Source organism: Symphalangus syndactylus, chromosome 2 (genome assembly GCF_028878055.3).
Source record: "Symphalangus syndactylus isolate Jambi chromosome 2, NHGRI_mSymSyn1-v2.1_pri, whole genome shotgun sequence".
In the NCBI taxonomy this organism is placed as follows: Eukaryota; Metazoa; Chordata; class Mammalia; order Primates; family Hylobatidae; genus Symphalangus; species Symphalangus syndactylus.
In genome coordinates this window covers 44,158,930-44,186,292 of record NC_072424.2, presented here as the reverse complement: position 1 = coordinate 44,186,292, position 27,363 = coordinate 44,158,930, and the positions used below count along the sequence as shown (strand labels likewise).

The window sequence follows — 27,363 nt, the reverse complement described above, 5'->3', positions numbered from 1 at the left end:
GATCTGATAGACAATATTAATATGTGTAGCCTCTAGTTTTTCATATGACAATATGTTTGGTAAGGATTATAATATCTAACTGTAGGTAAAGCTATAGAGATGTAAATACCCCCAAGGCCTTTTATAGAATTCTGCACATGAAGAATTTTCTGATCTGTAGTTATTACTTTTCCTTTGGTAGAACTTTGTCTTATATTTGTGGTTTTCTCTGTCTGCTGCTATGTCTGTTTTCTCAGCCAGGTCACATTATTTGAAGCTATGCTTCGCTAAGTTAAGAAATATGCTTAAGCCCTTCTTTCTATTTTATGGTTTCTCTGCTTTAATTATTTATACTTGTAACTCTGCATTTCTAATATAAAGAATGGAATGCTTTTTTTTTTCTCCTCATGAGAACTACCTACCTGTTCTTGCAGTCTGGTCAGTCATTAGAGTTGATAATAGCTGTAAAAAAAACAATAAAGTTTGTTCATTGTAAGTTTTTTTCCCCAAGGGCTTAGTATGGTTTCTGACCCAGTAACTACCTCAGTATAATTGAGACAGATTTATATATAAATGTGAATTGACCCTAAGAAGGGTACTTGAAGTCTGAAATGTTTACCCACTTTGGCTCAAGTAAGTGTACCTAAGCTTTGTGGCAGAAGATGATGCGCAATGCAGTCTAGGCAGAGGATAAATTGATAGCTCCTCAGCTATGGATTAAAAATATGAAAATTGGCCAGGTACAGTGGCTCACGCCTGTAATCCCAGCACTTTGGGAGGCCGAGGCAGGCGGATCACTTGAGGTCAGGAGTTCGAGACCAGCCTGACCAACATGGTGAAACCCTGTCTCTACTAAAAATACAAAAATCAGCCAGGCGTGGTGGTGCGCACCTGTAACCCCAGCTTCTCAGGGGACTGAGGCAGGAGAATCGCTTGAACCCGGGAGGCGGAGGTTGCAGTGAGCTGAGATTGTGCTGCTGCACTCCAGCCTGGATGACAGAGCGAGACTCCATTAAAAAAAAAGAGAGAGAAAAAAGAAAATCTTTTAACCATTTTAGTTAGGGCTCTCCAGTTACTAGGGAGTCCTGACTGGGACATAGGATTACATGATGTAATAAAAACTAGTATTTTGGTGCTGGATGCAATGGTTCACACCTGTAATCCCAGCCTTTGGGAGGCCGAGGCGGGAAGATTACTTGAGCTCAGGAGTTCGAGACCAGCCTGGGAAACATAGTGAGACCTCGTCTCTACAAAACATTTAAAATATTAGCTGGGTGTGATGGTGTGTGCCTGTGGTCCCAGCTACCCAGGAGGCTGAGGCAAGAGGACTGTTTGAGCCTGAGAGGTCGAGCTCTTTTTATTGTGTCATTGATCCATTCTGAGAGTGGAACCCTCATGACCTAAATACCTCCCATTAGGCCCCACCTCCAAATACTGTTGCATTGAGGATTAAGTTTCCAACAGATGAATTTTGGGGAACACATTCAGATCATAGGACTCAACATTGTTTTTTTAAGTTTCATTCATCGTGATGAATTAGCTTTGGTTGCTTTTCATGGAGGAATAATATTACATTTGCAAATATACCACAATTAGAATTTTCTGTTCTTCTGTCAGTGGATTTTTGGATTTTGAGTAGGTTTTTGCTCTTTTGAACAGTGTTGTCCTGAATGTTGTTATGTATGTATTCCAAATGTACATGTCCAGGACTTTGCTTAGGATATGTGGCTGGAAGTCTAATTGCTAGATGGTAGGGTATGCAGCTGTTCAACTTTATGAGCTAGAAACAACTGTATTTATATAATGTAAATATCAAAACAAATTTATATCATGTAAATTTCTAACAGTGTTCTTCCCCTTTAAACTTGGTATCAGGTTTCTTAGGTTTTGCTAAGATTTTATATACAGTGGTCAATACATTACAAACGTTACTCTGTTTTTAGTTTATGGGCTCCCTTATTATTAATGAGGCTAAATATTGTATGATAGATCTCATTTGCCATTTGTTTTCCCTCTTTCTGCAATACCTTTTATCTATTTTTTATTAATTATCTTTTATGAAAGTGGTTAGTGGAGTTCTTTGTATTTTCTGTCTACTAATTTTTTGTCATTTATGTGTGTTGGAATTTATCCTCCAAATTTATGTCTTTTTACTTTGTTTATAGTGCTCTTTCAACAGAACTCATTAATTTTTATGCTGGTGATTTTATCAAGTTTTAAAAATTAATGCTTTTGGGACTGATTTTTAGATTTTTCTCTGAGATTAGAAGAAAAATTCTCCTGTGTTTCTTTCTAAAGCTTTCAAAAGTTTGCCTTTCATATATAACTGTTTAATACATTGGGAACTGACTGTGGTATGTGGTAGGAATCCAGTTTTATTTTCTTTCACATTCCTAGCTGGAGGTCCCGATACTTTATTACACAATCTTTCCTCGTTGATCTGCAGTGCCACCTGTGTTTCCATTTATGCTTGGGTATGTTTCTGAGTTGTTTATTCTTTCTCCATTGATTAATTTCTTTATCCCTGGGTCAATACCATATGGTGTTAAAAACTATAATGTTATGGTAAATTTGGATATCTGTTAGGGCAACTCAGCCTTGCCTTTTTTCTTCTCGAAAATGTCTTATTTTGGGTCCTTTATTCTTTTTTTTTGAGATGGAGTCTCACTTTGTTGCTGGCTGGAGTGCAGTGATGTGATCTCAGCTCTCTGCACCTCTGCCTCCTGGGTTCAATCGATTCTCCTGCCTCAGCCTCCCAAGTAGCTGTGACTACAGGTGCACGCCACCACGCCCAGCTTATTTTTGTATTTTTAGTAGAGATGGGGTTTCACCATGTTGGCCATAATGGTCTTGATCTCTTGACCTCGTGATCCACCTGCCTCAGCCTTCCAATGTGCTGGGATTACAGGTGTGAACCACTGTGCCCACCCAGGTCCTTTATTCTTTAACACAAATTTTTGAGTTTCCTTCAAGTTTCTAAAAAATCTTGTTGGGTTTCTGATGGGAATTGGATGAAATTGATAGATAAGTTTGGGGAGAATTGATATTTTTATGATAGTGTTTTCCTTTCTATAAATGTGAACTTTCTATTTAATTAGGTTTTATTTAATGTGGTTCAATAATATTGTATCATTTCATTCTCTCTATAAATTTTTATAAAACTTTGGCTAGATTTCTTCTCACATACCTTGTATTTTCTTGCTATTGTATCTCTTTAGATTTTAAAAAATTTCCAGCTGTTCCTTCCTTCCTTCCTTCCTTCCTTCCTTCCTTCCTTCCTTCCTTCCCTTCCTTCCCTTTCTTCCCTTTCTCCCTTTCTCCCTTTCTCTCTCTCTCTTTTCCTCCTTCCTTCCTTCCGTCCTCTTCCCTTCCCTTCCCCTTCCCCTTCCCCTTTCCCTTTCCCTCTTTCCCTCTTTCCCTTTGCCCTGCCCTGCCCGGCCCTTCTTCCTTTCTTTCTTTTCTTTCTCTTTCTTCCCTTTGTTGCCCGGGCGGCACGCTGCAGACTCCCTGCCTCCGGCTCCCGTGATTCTCCTGCCTTGCCCTGCGGGCTGCCTGGGATTGCGGGCGTGCGCCACCACCCCTGCCTGCTTTTTGTCCTTTGGCTGGAGGCGCGGTTTCGCCATGTTGGCCAGGCTGTTCTCCAGCTCCTGATCTCGAGTGGTCTGCCTGCCTGGCCTTCCGAGGTGTTGGGACTGCAGACGGAGTCTCGCTCACTCGGTGCTCGGTGTTGCCCGGGCTGGAGTGCGTTGGCGTGGTCTTGGCTCACTGCAGCCTCCGCCTCCCAGCCGCCTGCCTTGGCCTCCCAGGGTGCTGGGATTGCAGCCTCTGCCCGGCCGCCGCCCCGTCTGGGAGGTGCAGAGCGTCTCTGCCTGGCCGCCCATCGTCTGGGATGTGAGGAGCGCCTCTGCCCTGCCGCCCCGTCTGGGAGGTGAGGAGCGCCTCTGCCCAGCCGCCACCCCGTCTAGGAAGTGAGGAGCGTCTGTGCCTGGCCGCCCATTGTCTGGGATGTGAGGAGCGCCCCTGCCTGGCCGCCACCCCGTCTAGGAAGTGAGGAGCGTCTCTGCCCGGCCGCCCCGTCTGGGAAGTGAGGAGCGCCTCTGCCCGGCCGCCCCGTCTGGGAAGAAGTGAGGAGCGTCTCTGCCCGGACGCCCCGTCTGGGAGGCGAGGAGCGCCTCTGCCCAGCCGCCCCGTCTGGGAAGTGAGGAGTGCCTCTGCCCGGCCGCCCCATCTGGGAAGAAATGAGGAGCGTCTCTGCCTGGCCGCCCTGTCTGGGAAGTGAGGAGCGCCTCTGCCCGGCCACCCCATCTGGGAAATGAGGAGCGCCTCTGCCCGGCCGCCCATCGTCTGGGAAGTGAGGAGCGCCTCTGCCCGGCCGCCCATCGTCTGGGAAGTGAGGAGCGCCTCTGCCCAGCTGCCCATGGTTTGGGATGTGAGGAGCGCCTCTGCCCGGCCGCCCCATCTGGGAAGTGAGGAGCGCCTCTGCCCGGCCGCCACCCCGTCTAGGAAGTGAGGAGCGCCTCTGCCCGGCCGCCACCCCGTCTAGGAAGTGAGGAGCGCCTCTGCCTGGCCGCCCCGTCTGGGAAGTGAGGAGCGCCTCTGCCCGGCCGCCCATTGTCTGGGAAGTGAGGAGCACCTCTGCCCGGCCACCCATCGTCTGGGATGTGAGGAGCGCCTCTGCCCGGCCGCCCCGTCTGGGAAGTGAGGAGCGCCTCTGCCCGGCTGCCCTGTCTGGGAAGTGAGGAGCGTCTCTGCCCGGCCGCCACCCCGTTTGGGAAGAAATGAGGAGCGTCTCTGCCTGGCCACCCCATCTGGGAAGTGAGGAGTTCCTCTGCCCGGCCGCCCATCGTCTGGGAAGTGAGGAGCGCCTCTGCCCGGCTGCCCATCGTCTGGGATGTGAGGAACACCTCTGCCCGGTCGCCCTGTCTGGGAAGTGAGGAGTGCCTCTGCCTGGCCGCCCCGTCTGGGAAGTGAGGAGCACCTCTGCCCGGCCGCCACCCTGTCTAGGAAGTGAGGAGCGTCTCTGCCTGGCCGCCCTGTCTGGGAAGTGAGGAGCACCTCTGCCTGGCCTCCCCATCTGGGATGTGGGGAGCGCCTCTGCCCGGCTGCCCATCGTCTGGGATGTGAGGAACACCTCTGTCCGGTCGCCCTGTCTGGGAAGTGAGGAGTGCCTCTGCCTGGCCGCCCCGTCTGGGAAGTGAGGAGCACCTCTGCCCGGCCGCCACCCTGTCTAGGAAGTGAGGAGCGTCTCTGCCTGGCCGCCCTGTCTGGGAAGTGAGGAGCACCTCTGCCTGGCCTCCCCATCTGGGATGTGGGGAGCGCCTCTGCCCGGCTGCCCCGTATGGGAGGTCTACCACGGAGGCCAGAAGCAATGTGGGGGCTGGACGTGGTGGCTCACGCCTGTAGTCCCAGCACTCTGGGAGGCCGAGGCGGGTTGATCACTTGAGGCTAGGAGTTCGAGACCAGCCTGCCCAACATGGCGAAACATATGAAAAATACAACAGACAAACCAACCAACCAACCCAGCGACAAGAAAACAGGTCTACCCTGGAGTCATACTCTAATTTTTTCTATTTTCCTCCCTTTCTGATCCTTTATCCCACTTGCTTTTTCTTCCTCTTCCTTCTCCTTCTTCTTTGTCAAATAGAGGATTGAGTTATTATCATTGATCCATACAAAGTCCCTCTCTCATTTATTTTCTTTAATTCCCACCCCCCATTTCTATTCCCCATCTTCCCATGTGCAACCTTCCTAATATGTTTGATATGCATCTTTTTGTTTGTATGTATTTTTAGAAAATGTTTATTGTTTTGTGTGCAAAAAAAATTAATAAAAAAAGACAAAAAAAATTTTCCAGCTGTCATTGATGATACAAAGTCAAAATTGCTTTTTTTAAAAAAAGAAAAAAATCTATTTTTTTTTTTTAATGCTTTAATGCTTTTTAGCTTCCCGAGTAGCTGGGACTACAGGTGCGCACCACCACGCACAGCTGATTTTTGTATTTTTAGTAGAGACGGGGTTTCACCATGTTGGCCAGGATGGTCTCTATCTCTTGACCTCGTGATCCACCTGCCTTGGTCTCCCAAAGTGCTGGGATTACAGGCATGAGCCATCATGCCTGGCCTCTCCTTCATTCTTGAAGGATAGTTTTGTTGGATATGGAATATTTGGTGGACAATTTTTTTTTCCTTTCTGACCTTTAAATATGTAATCTTACTTCTAGCCTCCATCATTTCTGAGGAGAAATAAGCTGTTAATCTTATTGAGGATCCCTGGTTTTGATGTTACCTCTCACTTATTGTTTTCAAAATTCTCTTTGTCTTTGAGTTTCAGCAGTTTGACTATAATGTATCTCAGTGTGAACCTCCTTGGGTTTATTCTGCTTAAAGTTTGTTGAGTTTCTTGGATGTGTAGATTATGTCTTTCCTCAGATTTGGGAAGTTTTTGGTTATTTCTTTTTTTTTTTTTGAGATGGAGTCTCGCTGTGTCACCCCGGCTGGAGTGCAGTGGTGCAATCTCGGCTCACTGCAAGCTCCGCCCCCTGGGTTCACACCATTCTCCTGCCTCAGCCTCCGGAGTAGCTGGGACTACAGGTGCCTGCCACCATGCCCGGCTAATTTTTTGTATTTTTAGTAGAGACGGGGTTTCACCGTGTTAGCCAGGATGGTCTCGATCTCCTGACCTTGTGATCCACCTGCCTTGGCCTCCCAAAATGAGTTATTTCTTAAAGTTTTTTTTTTCTGCCTCTTTGTCTTTCCCTTCTCCTAGGTCTTTTATGGTACACAGTTGGTACACTTAGTAATGTCTCACAGGCCCCTCAGGCTCTGTTCCTTTTTCTTCATTCTTTTTTCTTTCTACTACCGAGTGGACAGTTTCAGTTTTCTTATCATCATATTTGCCAGTTCTTTCTTCTGCCTGCTCAAAATTTGCTGTTGAATACATCTGGTGAATTTTTTATTTTAGTTGTTTTTCAGCTCCAGAATTTGTTGGGTTGCTTATTATAATTTCTGCCTTTACTGGTATTCTCATTTTGTTCATACATTTTCCCTCTTTATCCCCCTTTATTTCCTTTAGTTCTTTGTCCATGGGTTTTTTTCTTTTTCAATCTCCTGGAGCTTTTCTTTTTTTTTTTTTTTTTTTTTTTTTATGAAATTGACTTAATGTCTTTGACTAGTAATTACTGTGGGCTTCCTCAGGGATGATTTTTGTCAAATTCCTTTTTCTAGGGAATGGGCCATACTTTCCCGTTTCTTGATATGTTTTGTAATTTTTTGTTGTTGACAACTGGATACTCTGAGTATTATAGTATGGTAACTCTATAAATCTGTTTCTCCCACTCCTCAGTGATTGCTGTTTTTTGCTTGTTGAGGGCTGAAGCCACCTGTTTGTGACTTTACAAGCTATTTTCACAAAATATGTATTCCATATTGTGTATGGTAACAAGTTTTTGTTCTGTTGTCTCTGTGGCTAGCTGGTGACCTGACAAAGATTTTCTTAGATATCTGGCTCCAAAAAAGGAGACCAAAAAGGTTTTACCTTCTTTAGTGTTCTAATAAATACTTACAGTGAAAGCCACTGCTGTGGAGAGTAGTGAAACTGATGCATGTGCCTGCATCACTCCCTTAGGGCCAGACCAACCAAAATGTACAACCCTAAATTTTGAAGGACATGATCCCCACTGTCCCTCCTGGCACCAGTTAGCAACTCCGGGAACATGGGCTGCTATCCCCACTGCCACAAGAGGTGGTAGGTGTGGTGGTGGTGGTTGTGAGGAATAGGGGAGGGTAATTGGTTTATGCATCCTGCTTATTCATACTTAGGAAAGATCGGTAGCCTCTTCCTTCATCAAGCACTCCCCTGCTTGTTAAAAGGGTTTGGTCAGTTCCTAGAGTTCTACTAAAGTACTTGATTCCAGTTACTCTTCGTTTTTTTTTTTTTAACTCTTACTTTTTTTGAGACAGAGTCTTGCTCTGTCTCCCAGGCTGGAGTACAGTGGTGCGATCTCAGCTCACTGCAACCTCCGCCTCCTGGGTTCAAGCAATTCTCCTGTCTCAGCCTCCTGAGTAGCTGGGATTACAGGTGTGTGCCACCATGCCCGGCTAATTTTTGTATTTTTAGTGGAGACAGGGTTTCGCCACGTTGCCCAGGCTGGTCTCGAACTCCTGACCTCAGGTGATCCAGCCACCTCAGCCTCCCAAAGTGCTAGGATTACAGATGTGAGCCACCATGCCTCGCTCCAGTTACTCTTTCTAGCTCAACTTTTACTTTGGTGGGGAGACTGACCCCTAGATCTTTCTGTTCTGTCATTTTGCATCCATGATGTCTTTTGAAGTTCAAATGTTTTAAATTTAGTTAAGCCCAGTTCATCAACTTTTTCTTTTGTAGATCATGCTTTTTGTGTCATATCCAATAATTATTTTCTTAAACCATGGTGACAAAGATTTTTTCCTGTGTTTATTTGTGTGGGTAGATAGGAAACCTTTAGGGTAGAGGCAGGTCATGTAGGAATTGTAGAAGAAGTATGACTTGATGAGAACTGTCTGGCCTGTGTGGGGCTTGCAGAGGAAATTGGCACACTGATGCTGGCAGGAAGCCTTTGGTGGAGTCAGTTTTTATGTTGAGCAGGCTGCAGGAATGCCATCTCCAGGTTGAGGCTGCAGGTTCACCAAGGCTGCAAGTTTGCTGAGGGGCTGCAGTCTGGGCATCTAGCTAAGCAGTTTTACTGGATGTCCTCACACTTTTACCCCTGGATCCACTCTGCAGCAGCTGGAAACCACAGGAGAGCCCCTTTCTCCTTCAGTGTCCCTTTGGTGCCCTCTACCCAGAAAGCTTAATAATTTCATGTTTGTTTTAAAGGAGAAATGATTAAAGGAATTTTGTCTGTTATCGCAGAGCATAAAGATGAATTTGGAGCTAAGAGGTATTAGAATCATCAACAGAAATAATAAAAAGATAAACAAATTGGAAGGAAAATGATAGCCATAAATAAGATGTAGACATTTGTTGAAATCAGCTACAAAATGTTTTCTTGATAAGTGGTACACAACGTATCAAACATTGTTTAAATTAATAGACCGTCCTTTGAGGCTTCAAATTTTTTTCTTAGAAGTATTCCTAGTCCTCAGCATATTCATTATTGAAAACTTTCAGCTATTTAGTGATCTTATGAAGTAGAGAATTAAGTCACTGTACATGGTCTCTGAGGTGAAACCTCCGGAGTATCTTAAAGTAGCAATTATTCTAGTGTCATATGTTTATTTCTATTATACGCCTGAGGAAATAAAAGTGTTTATTTTCTTTTCCTTTCTTTTTTTTTGGAGGCAGGGTCTTGCTCTGTTGCCCAGGCTGCAGTATAGTGGCAGTATCATAGCTCACTGCATCCTTAACTCCTGCGACCAAGTGATTGTCCCACCCCAGCCTACAAGTAGGCTTGTAGCAGGGACTACAAGGTGTGCACCACCATGCCTGGCTATTTTTTTTAATTTTTATTTTTTGTAGAGACAGGGTCTCACTACATTGCCCAGGCTGTTCTCAAACTCCTGGGCTCAAGTGATTCTTTTGCTTTGGCCTCCCAGTGTTGGGATTACAGGCATGAGCCACTATGCCTGGCCATTTCTTGTCTTTATTATTGATTAGCTGGCATTCTTTTGTAGGAGTCTCTTAACATTTTTCACTAAAAACTTATTTTCTATTATCACTAATCTGCACTTTTAAGATATATTGTTATGGCATTTTGAGTATAGATAAATCTAATTATTTGGGACTTCAATTTGGAACTGTTTGTAATTAATTGTATGTGTGAATTAAAACTTTTCTTACTGTTCACTTATAGCTTATGCAAAGGGTTTATATTGAGTTGAATTCATCAGTACCTTTCTAATTGGTTCATTGGGCCCTGGTCATGTTGTTCTGATACTCAACATATGTTGAGTATCATCCCTGCTTACATAAAAAAATAGGTACTTAATTTGGTTGGTTAGGGCATGGAGATAATAGGTAAAATCCTTAATACTTGTGCAGGGTGCACAATGACACGGAGTGCAATGACGCGGTCTCGGCTCACTGCAACCCTTGCCTCCAGGGTTCAAGCGATTTTCCTGCCTCAGCTTCCCGAGTAGCTGGAATTACAGGTGCCCACCACCACGCTTGGCTAGTTTTTGTATTTTTAGTAGAGACGGGGTTTCACCATGTTGGCCGGGCTAGTCTCGAATTGCTGACCTTTGTGATCTGCCCGCCTCAACCTCCCAAAGTGCTGGGATTACAGGTGTGAGCCATTGCACCTGGCCTGGGTTTTTTTTTTTTTTTTTTTTTCCTAGATTTTTCAGTGAGAGATACTTTCTTCCTTGGTCATATATTGACTCTTTTGTAATAAGCTTTCTTGTATATAGCTGACCTAGGAAAGACAGGTTACATATATATTATAGCAATAGGGGATTAGTAGATATAATTTTATTATAAATAAATTATTACTGTAAATAATATTTATCCAAATATTATATTACTTAATCCTTTAACTGTTATATAGATTCTTTTAAATGTTTTTGTTTTCAGAATTTTGGCTCTTATTATTAAGTACGTGTACAGTAAATTCTAGTATACTTTGTAGCTGATTTAGACAAATGTTTACATCTTACTTATGGCTATCATTTTCCTTCCAATTTGTTTATCTTTTTATTATTTCTGTTGATGATTCTTCTAATACCTCTATATAAGCCAGATAGTCTTTAATTTATTTTACTTTAAGTTCTGGGACACAGGTGCAGAATGTGCAGGTTTGTTACATAGGTATACGTGTGCCATGGTGGTTTGCTGCACCTGTCAACCTGTCATCTAGGTTTGAATCCCTGCATGCATTAGGTATTAAGCCACATATTCTTAATTGAGCCTTATTATCCTAAGTAATAGTGGTATAAGTAGTAGAAATAGTGTTATTTAAAAGTATTTTTGTTTTTGCCTTGGGAACAAACTTACTATAAAATTACTGTTAAATAGCTCTCTGGTTACAAAAAACACAATTCATGTAACTTTTCTGTGTTTCAGAAACCTTTTTCCAAAAAGGACAAAGGAACTCAAATCAGTTGTCCATAGTGCTCCTGGTTGGAAATTATTTGGTAAAGTCCCTCCTAGAGAGAATCTTCAGAAAACATCCAAAATCATTCAGCAGGTAAGTACTGACATAACCATGTAGTTTACCCTAGCTTTTCAAGCATTCTTCTTCTTCTTTTTTTTTTTTTTAACAACTAACCATATTCTATTTTTATTCTTTTTTTTCTAGATACAGACTTTTGGAATTACAAGTATTTATAGGGACCTGCTAAATTTTTTAGAAAAACAGGTCACATATTTTCTGTTATCTTTTATAACTGTGAAAATTCTTCAAAGGAATAGAACATAGACTTTTTTTTAACCAGTTATTCCTTGAATAGATTTTTTAAAAACTTAGCTAATCACTCTCACCACATACTGTTTGACTTCCAGTTGAAGTTGGTAGCATTTGTCAGTGGCACAGATGTTCTGAATATTGGTAGTTGTGAACTGATGAAATATTAAAAAGCAAAAACTGAGTAGATTATGAGGTTGAACTCTTTCCTTTGTCACTTTTCTGATGTCCTCTCTAAACCAATGACTTTGTAAATGAGAAGAGTTGGTACACAATCTGTTTCTAGTAATTTAGAAGCTATTTCTTCTGATATCTCTATTAATTTAGTATTCTTGAGTTCTTAAGACTTTCTGATCTTATTTGACTTCTGAACTTTGGCTCTTCGGTACTAGATAAGTGAGAATGGAAAGCAGTGAGACTGGATCAGTCTGCAGTGTTTTAAAGTTCAGAGAAGTTATTGCTCAGAAGAAGACATATACTACATTTCCTATTTTTATCCTTCCCAATTGTAGTTTACCAAATTTAACACAGCTAGCATTTATAAAAACAATCACATGAAGGCAATAATCATCATTCAAATTGGAAAAGATATCTTCCTTTAAGGATTTAATAGTGTTCCTTTTATTACTCAGAAGAAAAACTGGTTTTCCAAGTAATATGAGAAAATAATTTTAGATCTTTAAAAACATTAATGTAGTTAATTCTTTTTTCTTCTTTTTGCATTTGAATAAAAGGTTTATTTTTTTCCTCAGGAAAAACAGAAAGCTAGGGACACACACTATGCTTTTAGAACCCCGTATTCTTTTGTAGTTGGTCCTAACCCTTCCTGGCACAGCTGTCAAAAGCACTAGCTGTTTAACCAGAACCAAGATGTTCACCCCCATAGAATGTACATGCACGGCACTAGAGGACTGCATGTTTGTCCCTGAGAGAAGCATAAGACAAAGAGAAGTCGCTGAGAGAGCTGTCTTTCTAAGCAGCCCCTCCCTTTCCCTTTTGAAGGATTTGCCTGAACTATGTAGCTAGTCAGCAGTTAGAGACCGTGTGCCTCCTCCTCTCCCTGTAAACTAACTTAATTTCTTTTTTCAAGAGACTTAGTGTTGCTATGTTGCCCAGGCTGCCCTCAAACTCCTGGGCTTAAATGATGATGGTCCTACCTCAGCTTCCTGAGAAGCTGGGACTACAGGTATGTGCCACCACACCTGACTTGTAGTTAATTTTCTTTACAAGTGATTAAAATAGTGAATAGTTTATCTATTGGTACTTAAAACTGTGTGCTGTGATCCCCAAGCCATGTGCTCAGACACTCTGGTGTGCTGCACTTAACACACTGGGGTACTGTGGGATATTTAAATTTTTTGAGGCAAACAGTGATATTCCACATCAGTTGGATATGGTGCAGACTGTTAATTTGAAGCAGTACACAGTTCCAACATTAAGTGCTACTACATACTTTTCTGTGGCATCTTTGTGAATCTGTTTTTTCTGAGGTTGCTGTGATAAAAACCAGATGCTGTACAAAAGTTAGTGTGGGACTGGAAATGAGGGTGATGTCTAATCTGATTTTAAGGTCTGAAAAAATGTATACAATGCACAAAGCCATACATGCCCAAATTGGTAATTAATTGTGGTTATTTAAGAATGAGGCTGAGTGTAGTGGCTCACGCCTATAATCTCAGAACTTTGGAAGGCAGAAGCAGGCGAATCACTTGAAGTCAGGAGTTTAAGAGCAGCCTGACCAACATGGTGAAACCATGTCTCTACCAAAAATACAAAAAATTAGCCAGGCCTGGTGGTGCACGCTTATAGTCCCAGCTACTCGGGGGATGAGACAGGAGAATTGCTTGAACCTGAAAGGTGGAGGTTGCAGTGAGCCAAGATCACGCCACTGCACTTCAGCCTAGGTGACAGAGCAAGACTCCATCTCAAAAAAAAAAAAAAAAAAAGAATGAAAGAAAACATATTTATTTCTTTTTTCAATTTATGTGTATTTTTTTTAGCAGTTACTGTTAGGATATACATCCTTATTAAATTGTTTGGACATAGCTACTTATTAAACAGAATCATTAGGTATTTCTTTTGGCTTAAAAGTTACTGTGAAAAAAATTAGAGACACTAAAGGCATTGACCAAGAAAGGTTGGGAACCTCTGCTGTTGTGACATCTTAAGTTTTAGCTCCTTTTTTTTTTATTTTGGTAAAGTCTGAAAGTAACTTCTCTCGTCTAGAATGTTTCAGAAGACCAAGTTCGCCCTCTAGAGGCAAAACAGTGGTCTTGCTACTGAAGGTTTATACAGGTATTTTTGATTTTTTATGGTAGTTTAAATATGCATGCACATACATTTTTATATCTTTATATAAACTAACGTTCTATGATATTTTCTTACCATAAGTCTCTGAATAAATTACTGGTTGGGTAATTATCTTTGCTGATATGCTGTATACCTTTAATCTGCTATTTTCATTTTGGAAAACCAAGACCTCACATTCTCTTTTTTCTTTTTTTTTTTTTTTGAGACGGAGTCTCGCTCTGTTGCCCAGGCTGGAGTGCAGTGGCACGATTTCGGCTCACTGGAATCTCCGCCACCTAAGTTCACGCCATTCTCCTGCCTCAGCCTCCCAAGTAGCTGGGACAACAGGCGCCCGCCACCACGCCTGGCTAATTTTTTTGTACTTTTAGCAGAGACGGGGTTTCACCGTGTTAGCCAGGATGGTCTCAATCTCCTGACCTCGTGATCCGCCCGCCTCAGCCTCCCAAAGTGCTGGTATTACAGGCGTGAGCCACCGCGCCCGGCCCCTCACATTCTCTTTTTTATATATGTGGTATAAAAACTTGATGAGTGGGCCGGGAGCGGTGGCTCACGCCCGTAACCCCAGCACTTTGGGAGGCTGAGGTGGGCAGATCACGAGGTCAGGAGATGGAGACCATCCTGACCAACATGGTGAAACCCCGTCTCTACTAAAAATATAAAAATTAGCTGGGCGTGGTAGCACGTGCCTGTAGTCCCAGCTACTTGGGAGGCTGAGGCAGGAGAATCACTTGAACCCGGGAGGCGGAGGTTGCAGTGAGCCAAGATTGTGCCACTGCACTCCAGCCTGGCAAAAGAGCGAGACTACGTCTCAAAAAACAGCAACAACAACAATAAAACTTCATGAGTGGTCAGGAAAAGAACAGTTCTTTTTTATTTGAGAAGAAAGGGTAGAGTTGAAATGTAGTTGCTGCTTCTGCCTCTGTGGCCCCTTCTCTGATCCTTTAACTGATGATTATTTCTCTGTGCCACTTATTTTAGTTTTTGAACTTTCCAGCTATGTCACAGCTATTAGTATATGTTTTATTGCCCTTTTTGTGGTTATGTTTGTTCTCTTGGAGGCATTATGTATAGTCAAGTCATTTTTCTTCTGACCCTTTTCCACCTTCAAAATATGTATCAGCTGGGTGCGGTGGCTCACACCTTTAATTCTAGCACTTTGGGAGGCTGAGGCTGGTGCGTCACCTGAAGTTAGGAGTTCGAGACCAGACTGGCCAACATGGTGAAACCTGGTCTCTACCAAAAATACAAAAATTAGCTAGGTGTGGTGGCAGGTGCCTATAATTCCAGCTGCTTGGAAGGCTGAGGCAGGAGAATCACTTGAACCTGGGAGGCGGAGGTTGTAGTGAGCCAAGGTCGCACCCTTGCACTCCAGCCTGGGTGACAAGAGTAAAACTCTGTCTCAAAAAAAAACAAAAAAAAAAAGTATTACTTTTACCATGTGATGGAACATGTTTCTACCTCTTGTTTTCCACTATCTCTGCTTCAGTGTATGTCCTCTACTCCCTATTTGTCTAATTTTGCTGTCCTCTTCCCTGCAATTCTCATTTTTCAAAGTGGGCATGATTTTCTTTTTATAGTAATGGTACATTTACAATTTTATGTCTCTGTTCTAACTTAGAAACATTTTTTCATAGCACTGATTTTTGAATTCTCTAGAAGATTATGAATATAAAACTGTATCTGAGATCCTTTACCATGTATGCTTTCAGATAGATGTTATTATGTTTGGAATCAGAAACTGAAAGTGAATATAGTATCAGTAAAGCCATGAGGAATGTTAGGACACTTCTGTCATGTTTTGGGATAGGGTCTTAAGCTCTTAAGGCTTTAGGAAATGAAGAGGTAGCTGGTAATTTAGGTGTAAAAAACTGCTTGGAGAAATGATGCCTCACTTGCTTTTTGAATGGAAAGCAGTAAGATTTATTAGGAGATTAGAGTAGTAGAAGTTGTCGATTCTTTTAAAACATTTTTTGAAAAAAAATTTTTTTTTTGGTAGATGGGGCTCACTATGTTGCCCAGGCTGGCCTCAAACTCTTGGGCTCAAGCAATCTTCCCGTCTTAGCCTCCTGAGTACAGGGCACTACAGGTGCACACCACCGTGTCCTGTAGAGTTGCCATTTTTTTAAATACGTTATTAAACTAAACATTTCTTTAATGGAAAGACATCTGTAAGATTACACACTAAGTAAAGAAGAAAAGATTTAATTTACAAAGTTTTTGCCGGGTGCAGTGGCTCAGGCCTATAATCCAAGCACTTTGGGAGGCTGAGGCAGGTGGATCACTTGAGGTCAGGAGTGCCATACTAGCCTGGCCAAACCCATTTCTACTAAAAACACAGAAGAATTAATGGCCATAGTGGTGCTTACCTGTAATCTCAGCTACTTGGGAGGCTGAGGCAGGAGAATCGCTTGAACCTGGGAGGTGGAGGTTGCAGTGAGCCGAGGTCATGCCACTGCACTCTAGCCCGAGCTGTTTCAAAAAAAAAAAAAAACAAAAAAAAAAACCTTTTTAATCTATTATTAGTGACACAAATAACACAGGATTATATTCTCTTTATAAAATATAAAACAGAATGATATACCTCAGTTCACTTTCACATTTTTAGGCCTTTTAAAATTCATTTTTTTGTGTGGAAAACACGTAATTATTTTTGCATGTATATATTTTGCATATGTGGTATTATATGTTTTTTTCTATTTCAAGAATGAAATGTCACCATATTTAATTATATAGATGTGTGTGTGTGTGTGTGTGTATATATATATATAATCATATATATATAAATATATATATATATATATAATCATATATATATATATATATATATATATATATGTAATCCCAAAGTGTTGGGATTACAGGCATGTGCCACCATGCCTGGCCCGAAAAGTTTAAAAAATTGTTACACTCTTGCATGTTTTGTTTTCACCTTTGTTTACCTTATCTGTTATCACCTTGAAAAGGTGATATATATATATATATATATATATATATACACACACACACACACACACATCTATATAATTTAACTTTACATGTTTTGTACCTGTAGCTTTTCAGAGATACGTGGGTTCATAAGTGAAAGGATATGTTAAATATTTTAAAACTTTTTTTATTCCTGCAATAACTTTTATTGCAAGTCTAATCAATTTTAGTGCTTTCCATGTTAACAGTAAAGAAACATAAAAAACATTTTAGGATTATAGCAAAGTCAAACTGACTGAAGTTTGGCATTTAACTTGATGATCAATTCCCAAATCACAAGAACATTCCTAGTATTACTTTTTGAGGATTATCACATGTGTTCTCTTGCAGATGTGAAATTCCGCTTGTGGCCTTTTGAACCAGTTGGTGAGCCATGTTAAAAATTGCATCTGTTGGCCGGGCGCGGTGGCTCACGCTTGTAATCCCAGCACTTTGGGAGGCCGAGGTGAGCGGATCACGAGGTCAGGAGATCGAGACCACAGTGAAACCCCGTCTCTACTAAAAATACAAAAAATTTGCCGGGCGTGGTGGCGGGTGCCTGTAGTCCCAGCTACTCGGAGAGGCTGAGGCAGGAGAATGGCGTGAACCCCAGAGGCGGAGCTTGCAGTGAGCCGAGATTACGCCACTGCACTCCAGCCTGGGCGACAGAGCGAGACTCCGTCTCAAAAAAAAAAAAAAAAATTGCATCTGTTAATTATAAATAGTATTTCAGTTAATATCGTAGTTCAGTTGACCTGAGGTTTTTTTTTTTTTTTTTTTCTAAATTAGTAGGTAAAGTTGGAATACAGCTACATGGTTTGTCTTAGGAACTCGAAACTGCAAGTGAGAATGATTTCAAATGAACCATGTTATATATAATTATTATAGAATTGCATACTAGATTGAATATGCACTATTTATGCATATTTATGTCAAACTGATAATCTCTCAGTGAAACTTATCTTTTTTTGCTAGGCACTGCTTTTATATTGGCATCTTTAATGTGAAAACGAAATTGTAGTACTTAGATGATCAAGTTTTTCATCAATACACATGCCATTTTCTGGTAAAGTTTAAGTTGAGTGGTTGAATCAGTTTCACATAACTTTTGACAGGAAAGGAAAAAAGTTGTAAGATACTAATTTCTTAATAAGAGAGCTTCAAATTGTCTAAAAGTAGAATAGGTCACTTTCCTCAGTTAAGGCTTTGCTTTTGAAATTTTTTACTGCAGGAACAACATTATGGAAAGGACTAGCATACATGTGTTTTGTGAGCAGTAGTTAATGTTAAATACATAACACTTAGAACATGTTAGAGCTTAATTTTCTGGTTTCTGATTTTATTGGTATGTGTAATAGAATATTTGAAAAGTTTATTGGTTTTAATTATGCTTAAATATAGATATTCTTGCTGTAAAATTTGATTAAGTACTGCAAAAACAAAACAATTCTTTCACTGATGTTAAATTGTAGGGGGTCTGGACTGTGTTCAGAAGTTATTCTTTAAAAATTTTGTTTCTGAGACAGTATCTCACTCTGTTGCCCAGGCTAGAATGCAGTGGCACAATCATGGCTCACTGCAGCCTTGACCTCCTGGGTTCAAACGATCCTCCCACCTAAGCCTCCCTGGTAGCTGAGACTACAGGTGCATGCCGCCATGCCTGGCTAATTTTTTTATTTTTAGTAGAGACAGGGTCTCACTGTGTTTCCCAGGCTGGTCTTGAACTCCTGGGCTTAAGTGATCCTCCTGCCTTGGCCTCCCAAAGTGTTGGGATTACAGGCATGTGCCACCATGCCTGGCCCGAAAAGTTTAAAAAATTGTTACACTCTTGCATGTTTTGTTTTCACCTTTGTTTACCTTATCTGTTATCACCTTGAAAAGGTAGTGAATAACTACATTTCCAGTTGTGTGTGTGTTGTTTATTGATGGTTGATAAATTATTATGCATTTCTATGTATAAATGGATTTCATAAAAAATAATTTGTGTGGTCTAAAGATTGGAGAGGTACTAGTAATATTTCTGGGCCTGTGCTTCTGGGAGAAGGGAGAAGTATGAGCCTAAAGAGAGAAGCCTAAATTATTAAAGAAAATTAAAAGAATAAAGATACGTTTTCACAAATTAAGCAGGGTAGAATTTGAGGGGACGTTTTTTCATTTTATCGGAAACAGAGACTTGGAAAGGGTTACATTTGAAAATACTCTGAATATCTATATTTGATTACAGGAATACTGTTTTGCTTATCAACATTATATTAAAAGTTGTATTCATCCTGTCTTTATCTCAGACTTGTATATTTTGGCAGGCTTCAGACTAAACAAACAACATTGTGCTAGTAACTTTGCAAAAATGAAGTTTACTACGGTACTCTTATATACCAGAAAGTGATGAAATGCATTGCCCCGAGACTGCAATTGAGCTTGAAATACAGGATGGGTTTTTTGTCTCCTAATTCATAGATCTGGAATAAAATTTATAATCTATAAAGACATCATAATCAGCTAAACCCTGTCTATCCCAAGCATAATGGTTTCCTCAGCTCTTAGATCAAGTTGAGTAAGAGACTCTCTTTATCTTGGGCAGACATGGTCTTGAGGGAGTAGAGGTGGGGAGTTTTTCTGCTTCTGAAACATTATTCTGGCTCTCTATAAATTGTTCACAGCATATAGAAATAGAAGGATTTACTCACTAATGTGGTTTAACACTAACCCCTTTAAGGGGAGTGTTCCTACGGTCCATTGAACCTCAAAGTCAAGTCAGTTAATGGATATATCAGTGTATATATCAGGCAATTTTGGCTCTCTCCTTGTCTTTGAAGGAGAAGCTTCTATGCTACTATTCTTTCTTCTTGTCAATCCTCATATTTTATTTATTTAGGCAGCTATTCAAAGATTCTTGCCACCCTCCCTTTGAATCCAGTCTGATATTTTCACATATTTCCCTCCTGGTACACTTCTCTGGTAAATCGCTTTTGCTACAAAACGCAAGGCATCAAAGTGTGGTAGAATACCATTCGCTGCCAATTCAATGTGTGACCATCTGATATTAGCAAACTCTAGGCTTTTTCTATAGCAGAACTTGAAGGACAGAATTCTTGAATTGATCTTAGATTTCCTAAGATTTTCTGGCTTATTTCCATGAATTCTTTATTCAAAAAATATTATGTAAATGCAATAGGTATAATTTAGGTTCTTGGTGCATATATCTGTATCTATATCTATATCTATATCTATATCTATATATCTATATCTATATATCCTAGCCTTTGAGTTATTTCAGTATAACTGCAGGAGACAAGGGGTAGAAGAGAATTTCATATGTAACTATAATATTGTGTTGTAAGTGCTTTAGTAGAGTTGTGACAGGGTATGAGAGTACAGTTGAAAGAGTGATTTATTTTTCTCAGAGATGACATACAAATTGTGTTCCTAAGTGTATCAGTAGGAATTAAGCAGGCAGACGAGATGGGGAAAGCCATTCTAGATAGAGGAAATTGAAAAAGCAAACAGGAATTAATAGGATCTGTTTAGCTAATAGGACAGTATATCAAAGATACAGTGTAGATGGTGAAGGCTCATTAGCCACGAGGCTAGAGAATTGGGTTTTATCTAAAATACTTTTAAATAAGGTACTGAGATATCAAATTTATGTATTAGAAAAATAATTCTGGAGGCATTATAGGAGCCAAATTAGAAAACAGTAAGGATCCAGCAATCCCGCTACTGGACATTTATCCAAACAAAAGGAAATCAGTATGTCAAAGAGACATTTGAAACCCCGTGTTTATTACAGAACTATTCACAATAGCCAAGATATAGAATCAGCGTAGGTATCCCAACAACAGATGAATGGATAAAGAAAAGATGGTATATATACACAATCATATACTATTCAGCCACAAAAAAGAATGAAATCTTGTCATTTGTGGCAACATGAGTGGAACTGGAGGACATTATGTTAAGTGAAATAAGCCAGAAATGGAAAGTTAAACACCACAAGTTCTCACTTACATGTGGGACCCAAAAAAGAAAGTTGATCTCATAGGAGTAAAAAATAGAACAGAGGATACTAAAGGCTGGAAAGGGTAGGAGGAAGGTGGTGGTGGGGAGTGCATGTTAGGGAGAGATTTGTTAAAGGATAAAAAATCATAGCTAGATAGAAGGAATAAATTCTAGTGTTTCATACCACTGCTGAATGACCATAGTTACCAATAATATACAGTTTTAAATAGCGAGAAGGAGAATATTGAATATTCCCAACACAAAGAAATGATACATGTTTGAGGTGATTGGTATGGTCATTACCCTGATCTGATCACCATACATTATATGTATCAAAACATCACTATGTATCCCATTAAGTATGTAAAATTATTATATGTAAATTAAACAAATAAAAAATCTTAAAAAGGTTATAAAAAACAGTGGGTTTGAGGACAAGGTTGTTAAGATTTTTTAAATAATAATCTATTATTTTTATTTGTAAACACATTCAATGATTAGAACTACCTAGAGAATGTGTTAAGAATACATTGGCTCCATACATTGAGTTCTTAATGTCAATTTTGTGTGTTTTTAATTCTTGTGTTCCTAGCTGGTTCTTTTTCAAATCTGCTATATCATTTTTTACAGTTTACTGTTCCCTGCTGAAATTTCAAGCTTGGCCTTTATCTCCTTGAATATAGCAAGTATAGCTGTTTCATATGTCTGGAAATTCCAGCATCTGGAACTCCTATAGGAGTTCAAATATTGTTTCTGCTAGTTTTTGCTAGCAGGTGATATCTTATCTCTTTGTGTGCCCAGTTACCTTTGCTTGAGTACTGGGTGTAAAAACATATAATATTTGAGACATCATGTATGGAAAACAGTTTGAAGGCTAACATGATGTCATCCTTCAGAGATTTGATGAATGTTTCTTGGGCATTATATGTCTAGCTTTTGGTCCATTCATATGAGGCAAAACTCAAGTGCCAACTCTTTTGATCATTTTTTTAAATTATTAAGTTGTATAAGTTAGTTTGTGGTTGTTAAACCAACTTTGCATTCCAGGAATAAACTGTGATCAGTCACAGTTATTATTCACCTTGCATATTTCTGGATTAGATCTGCATATATATATTTAAATGCATATATATATATTTAAATATATGTATTTAAATGTAAAAACTATGGCAGTTGTAGGTTCATAGCAGATTTGAGGAGAAAGTACAGAGAGTTCCATATAACTCCTGTCCCCACATACACACAACCTCCTTCACTGTCAGCATCCTGCACCACAGTGGATCGTTTTTTACAACCAATGAACTTACATTGACACACAGTCACTCAAAGTCCATAGTTTACAGTATCATTCATTCCCAGTGTTGTACATTTTATGGCTTTGGACAAATGTATAATGACGTGTATCTACCATTGTAGTATTACACAGCATAGTTTCACTACACTAAAAATTGTGCTGTGTGTATTCATTCTTCCTTCCCCCAATCCCCTGGAAACCACAGATCTTTTTCTTGTCTCCATAGTTTTGCCTTTTCCAGACTATTATGTAATTGGAACCAGACAGTATTTAGCTGTTTCAGGTAGGTTTCTTTCACTTAGTAATATATACATTTATATTTCCTCCATGCCTTTCCATGGCTTGATAGCTCATTTCTTTTTAGTGCTGAATAATATTCTATTGTCTGGGAACACCACAGTTTATTTATCCATTCACCTACTGAAGGACGTCTTAGTTGCTTCCAAGTTTTGGCTATTGTTAATAAGGCTTCTCTAGACTTCTGCGTGCAATTTTTTGTGTGGTTTTATGTTTTCAGTTCATTTTGGTAAATACTAAAGGAAGTGATTACTGGATCATGAGAATATGTTTAGTTTTGCAAGAAGGTAGCAAGATATCTTCCAAAGTGATTGTCCCATTGTACATTCCCAGCAGCATTGAATGAGAGTTCCTCTTGCGCTACGTTTTCTCCAGTATTTGGTGCTGTCAGTGTTTTGAATTTTGGCCATTCTCATAGCTGTGTGGTGGTGTTTCATTGTCTTAATTTGCAATTCCCTAATGACATATGATGTTGAACATTTCTTCACATGCTTACTTGCCATCTGTATATCTTCTTTGATAATATACAGGTCTTTTGCTCATGTTAAAATCAGATTGTTCAATTTCTTTTGGTTGAGCTTTAAGACTTCTTTATAGCCAGGCACAGTGGCAGGCGCCTGTAGTCCCAGCTACTCGGGAGGCTGAGGCAGGAGAATGGTGTGAACCCGGGAGGCGGAGCTTGCAGTGAGCCGAGGTCGCACCACTGCACTCCAGCCTGGGCGACAGAGCAAGACTCCGTCTCAAAAAAAAAAAAAAAAAAACAAACAAAAAAAACCTTTTGTATATTTTGGATAACAGTCCTTTGTCAGACATGCCTTTGGCAAATATCTTCTCTCTTTCTATGGCTTGTCTTTTCACAGAGCAGAAGTTTTAAATTTCAGTGAACTCCAGCTTATCAATTATAGTAGTCTCCCCTTATCACAGTTTCACTTTCCACAGTTTTGGTTACCCATGGTCAGCTGCAGTCTGAAAATATTAAAATTAAAATAAAAAATAAAAATATTTTGTGTGTGTGTATGTGTGTCTGTGTGTGTGCATATGTGAGTGTGTGTGTGTGAGCGAGAGAACACATTCATATAACTTTTATTATAGAATTTTGTTATAATTGCTCTATTTTATTATTAATGTCTTACTGTGTCTAATTTATAAATTTATAAAGTTTATAAAACATTATCATATGTGTAGGAAAAAAGCACATACAGGGTTCAGTATCAGGCATCCACTAGGGGTCTTAGAACATATTTCCCAAGGATAAGGGGGGACTACTGTATTCTACTTTTTATTTTTTTGTAGATCATGCCTTTAGTGTTGATCTAAAAGTCACCATACTCAAGGCCATCTAAATTTTCTATGTTATCTTCTAGGAGTTATATAGTTTTGTATTTTACATTTAGGTCTGTAAACCATTTTGAGTTAATTTTTGTGATGGATGTAAGGTCTGTATGTAGATTGATTTTTTTTTCATGTCGATGTCCAGTTGTTCCAGTACCATTTGTTGAAAAGCCTATCTTTGCTCCATTGTATTGCCTTTGCTCCTTTGTCAAAGATCAGTTGACTACATTTATGTGGGCTTATTTCTGGGATCTCTATTCTTTTCCATTGGTCTATTTGTCTGTTCTTTCACCAATGCCACACTGTCTTGATTATTGTAGCCTTCTGGTAAGTCTTGAATTTGAGTAGTGTCAGCCCTCTGACTTTGTCTTTCTTCAATATTGAATTGGCTATTCTGGGTCTTTTGTCTCTCCATGTAACTTTAGACTCAGTTTATCATTCCCAAAATAATTTGCTGAGATTTTGATTGGGATTGTGTTGAATCTATAGATCAAGTTGAGAAAAGCTGACGTCTAAATGACATTGAGTCTTCTTTTCTTTTGAGACAGAGTTTCGCTCTTGTTGTCCAGGCTGGAGTGCAGTGGTGCCACCGCAACCTCCACCTCCCAAGTTCAAGTGATTCTCCTGCCTCAGCCTCCTGAGTAGCTGGGATTATAGGCATGCGCCACCATGCCGGGCTAATTTTCTATTTTTAGTAGAGACAGGGTTTCTCCATGTTTGTCAGGCTGGTCTTGAACTCCTGACCTCAGGTGATCCACCCGCCTTGGCCTCCCAAAGTGCTGAGATTACAGGCGTGAGCCACCGTGCCCGGCGAGTCTTCTTAATCATAAACATGGAATATCTCTTCATTTGTTTTGTTCTTCTTTGTTATCTTTCATTAGAGTTTTGTACTTTTCCTCATACAGATCTTGTATATGTTTTGTTAGACTTATACCTAAGTATTTCATTTTTATGGTAATGTGTTTTAAATTTTAAATTTTACTTGTTCATTGCTGTTATATTGTAAGAAAGTGATTGACTTTTGTACATTAGCCTTCTATCTTGTAAACTTGCTGTTATTGCTTATTAGTTCCAGAGGTTTTTCTGTTGATTTTTTTGGACTTTCTCCATAGACAATCATGTCATCTGTAAACAAAGACAATTTTATTTCTTCTTTCCCAATTAGTGTAACTTTTATTTCCTTTTTCTATTGCATTAACTAGGACTTCCAGAACAATGTTGAAAAGCAGTGGTGAGCGGGGATATCCTCGCCTTGTTCCTGACCTTAGAGAGACAGCTTCTAGCTTCTCACCATTAAGTATGATGTTAGCTATGGGTTTTTGTAGATGTTCTTTATCAAGTTGAGGAAGTTCCCCTCTATTCCTAGTTTACTGAGAGGTTTTCTCATGAATGGTGTTGAATGTTGTCAAATGCTTTTCCAACGTCTGTTGATGTTTTATCATGTGATTTTTGTTCTTTAGCCTCTTGATGCAATTGATTAAATTAATTGATTTTTTTTTTTGACATTGAGCCAGTTGTGCATACCTAGGATAAATCCCACTTAGTCATGGTATAGAATTCTTTTTATACATAGTTGGATTAGATTTGCTAATATTTTCTTGAGGATTTTTTGCATTTATGTTCATAAGAGATATTGGTCTGTACGTTTCTTTTTTGGTAATGCCTTTGTCTAGTTTTGGTATTGGAGTAATGCTGGCTTCATATAATGAGTGAGGAAGTATTTCCTCTGCATCTATCTTATGGAAGAGATTATAGATAATTGATACAATTTCTTCCTTAAATGTTTGGTAGAATTCATCAGTGAACCCATCTGGGTCTGTGCTTTCTATTTTGGAAGATTATTAATTATTGATTCAGTTTCTTCTTATGTTAGTTTGGGTATATTTCAAGGAATTGGTTCATTTCATTCCGGTTATCAAATTATGGGCATAGAATTGTTCATAATAAGCCAGGTGTGGTGGCTCAGGCCTGTAATCCCAGCACTTTGGGAGGCCAAGGCAGGTGGATCACTTGAGGTTGGGAGTTCGAGACCAGCCTGGCCAATGTGGTGAAATCCTGTCTGTACTAAAAATATTAATTTTCAAAAAAATTAGCTGGACATGGTGGCATGCACTTGTAGTCCCAACTCCTTGGGAGACTGAGGCAGGAGAATCGCTTGAACCTGGGAAGCGGAGGTTCCAGTGAGCCAGGATGGCATCTGGACAACAGAGCGCAAGACTCCATCTCAAAAAAAAAAAAAACGAATTGTTCATAATACTTCTTCATTATCCTTTTTAATGTCTTTGGGCTCTGTAGTGATGTCTCTACTTTCATTTCTGATACTAGTAATTTGTGTCTTCCTTTTTGTTTTCTCTTAGTTATCGTGGCAAGAGGATTATCAATTTTATTGATCTTTTTAAAGAACTGTTAGCTTTTGGTTTTGTTGATTTTTCTCTACTGACTTCCTGTTTTCAATTTTATTGATTCCTGCTCTTTTATTTATTTATTTCTGCTTACTTTGTAATTAATTTGCTCGAATTTTTCTTGTTTCTTAAGGTGGAAGCTTAGATGATTGATTTTAGATCTTTCTTCTTTTCTCATGTATTCATTCAAAGCAATACTTTTGCCTCTAATACTGTATTTGCTGCATCTCACAAATTTTTGTAAGTTGTATTTTCATTTTCATATAGTTAAAAATATTTTTACATTACCCTCAAGATTTCTTCTTTGACGTGTGTGTGTGTTTTTTTTTTTTTTTTTTTGAGACGGAGTCTTGCTCTGTCCCCCAGGCTGGAGTGCAGTGGCGCGATCTCGGCTCACTGCAAGCTCCGCCTCCTGGGTTCATGCCATTCTCCTGCCTCAGCCTCCCAAGTAGCTGGGACTACAGGTGCCCACCACCATGTCTGGCTAATTTTTTGTATTTTTAGTAGAGACGGGGTTTCACCGTGTTGGCCAAGATGGTCTCGATCTCCTGACTGACCTCGTGATCCACCCGCCTCAGCCTCCCAAAGTGCTGGGATTACAGGCTTGAGCCACCGTGCCCAGTCGACACATGTGTTATTTAGAAGTGTGTTGTTTAACCTCCAAGTATTTGGGGATTTTTCAGCTGTCTATCTCTGTCAATTTCTAGTTTAATTTAATTGAGATCTGAGAGCAGACATTTTATGATTTCTGCTATTTTAAACTTGTTAAGGTGTATTTTATGGCCTAGAATGTAGTCTGTATTGGTGAATGTTCCATGTTAGCTTGAGAAGAATGTTTCATCTGATGCTGTTGGATGCAGTAGTTTACAGATGTCAATTACATCCAGTTGACTGACGGTACTATTGTTCAGCTATGTCCTTACTGATTTTCTGACTGCTGGATCTGTCCATTTCTGATAGAGGCATTAAAGTTTTCCAGTATAATAGTAGATTCATCTATTTCTCCTTGCAGTTCTATCCGTTTTTGCCTCATGTATCTTGACCACTCTGTTTTTAGTTGCGTACATGATAAGGATTTTTGTGTCTTCTTGGATTATTAACCCCTTTATTATGTAATGCCCCTCTTTATTCCTGATAACTTTCCTTGCTCCGAAGTCTGCTCTGTCTGAGATTACTATAGCTACTCTTGTTATCTTTGATTATCATTGGCATGGTATATCTTTCTCCATCCCTTTTTTAAAAATCTATATGTGCCTTTATACTTAAAGTGGGGTTTTTAAAATTTTAACGTAATTTAATTTAATTTTACTTTAAGTTCCAGGAGACGTGCTGACTGTGCAGGTTTGTTACGTAGGTATGCATGTGCCATGGTTGTTTACTGCACCTATCAACCCGTCATTTATGTTTTA

At 39.8% G+C, this 27,363-nt stretch overlaps 1 protein-coding gene across 4 annotated transcripts in view; it reads left to right on the top strand.

The window, feature by feature from the left end:
- TBC1D12 (TBC1 domain family member 12) overlaps nucleotides 1-27,363 on the top strand; it is a 147,749-nt gene that overhangs the window by 31,183 nt on the left and 89,203 nt on the right. For all 4 annotated transcript variants that reach the window (XM_063629623.1, XM_055255023.2, XM_055255043.2 and 1 more), the window contains exon 2: nucleotides 11,017-11,140. In XM_063629623.1, the coding sequence (XP_063485693.1) occupies nucleotides 11,017-11,140 (124 nt within the window). The remainder of the gene's footprint in view (nucleotides 1-11,016; nucleotides 11,141-27,363) is intronic.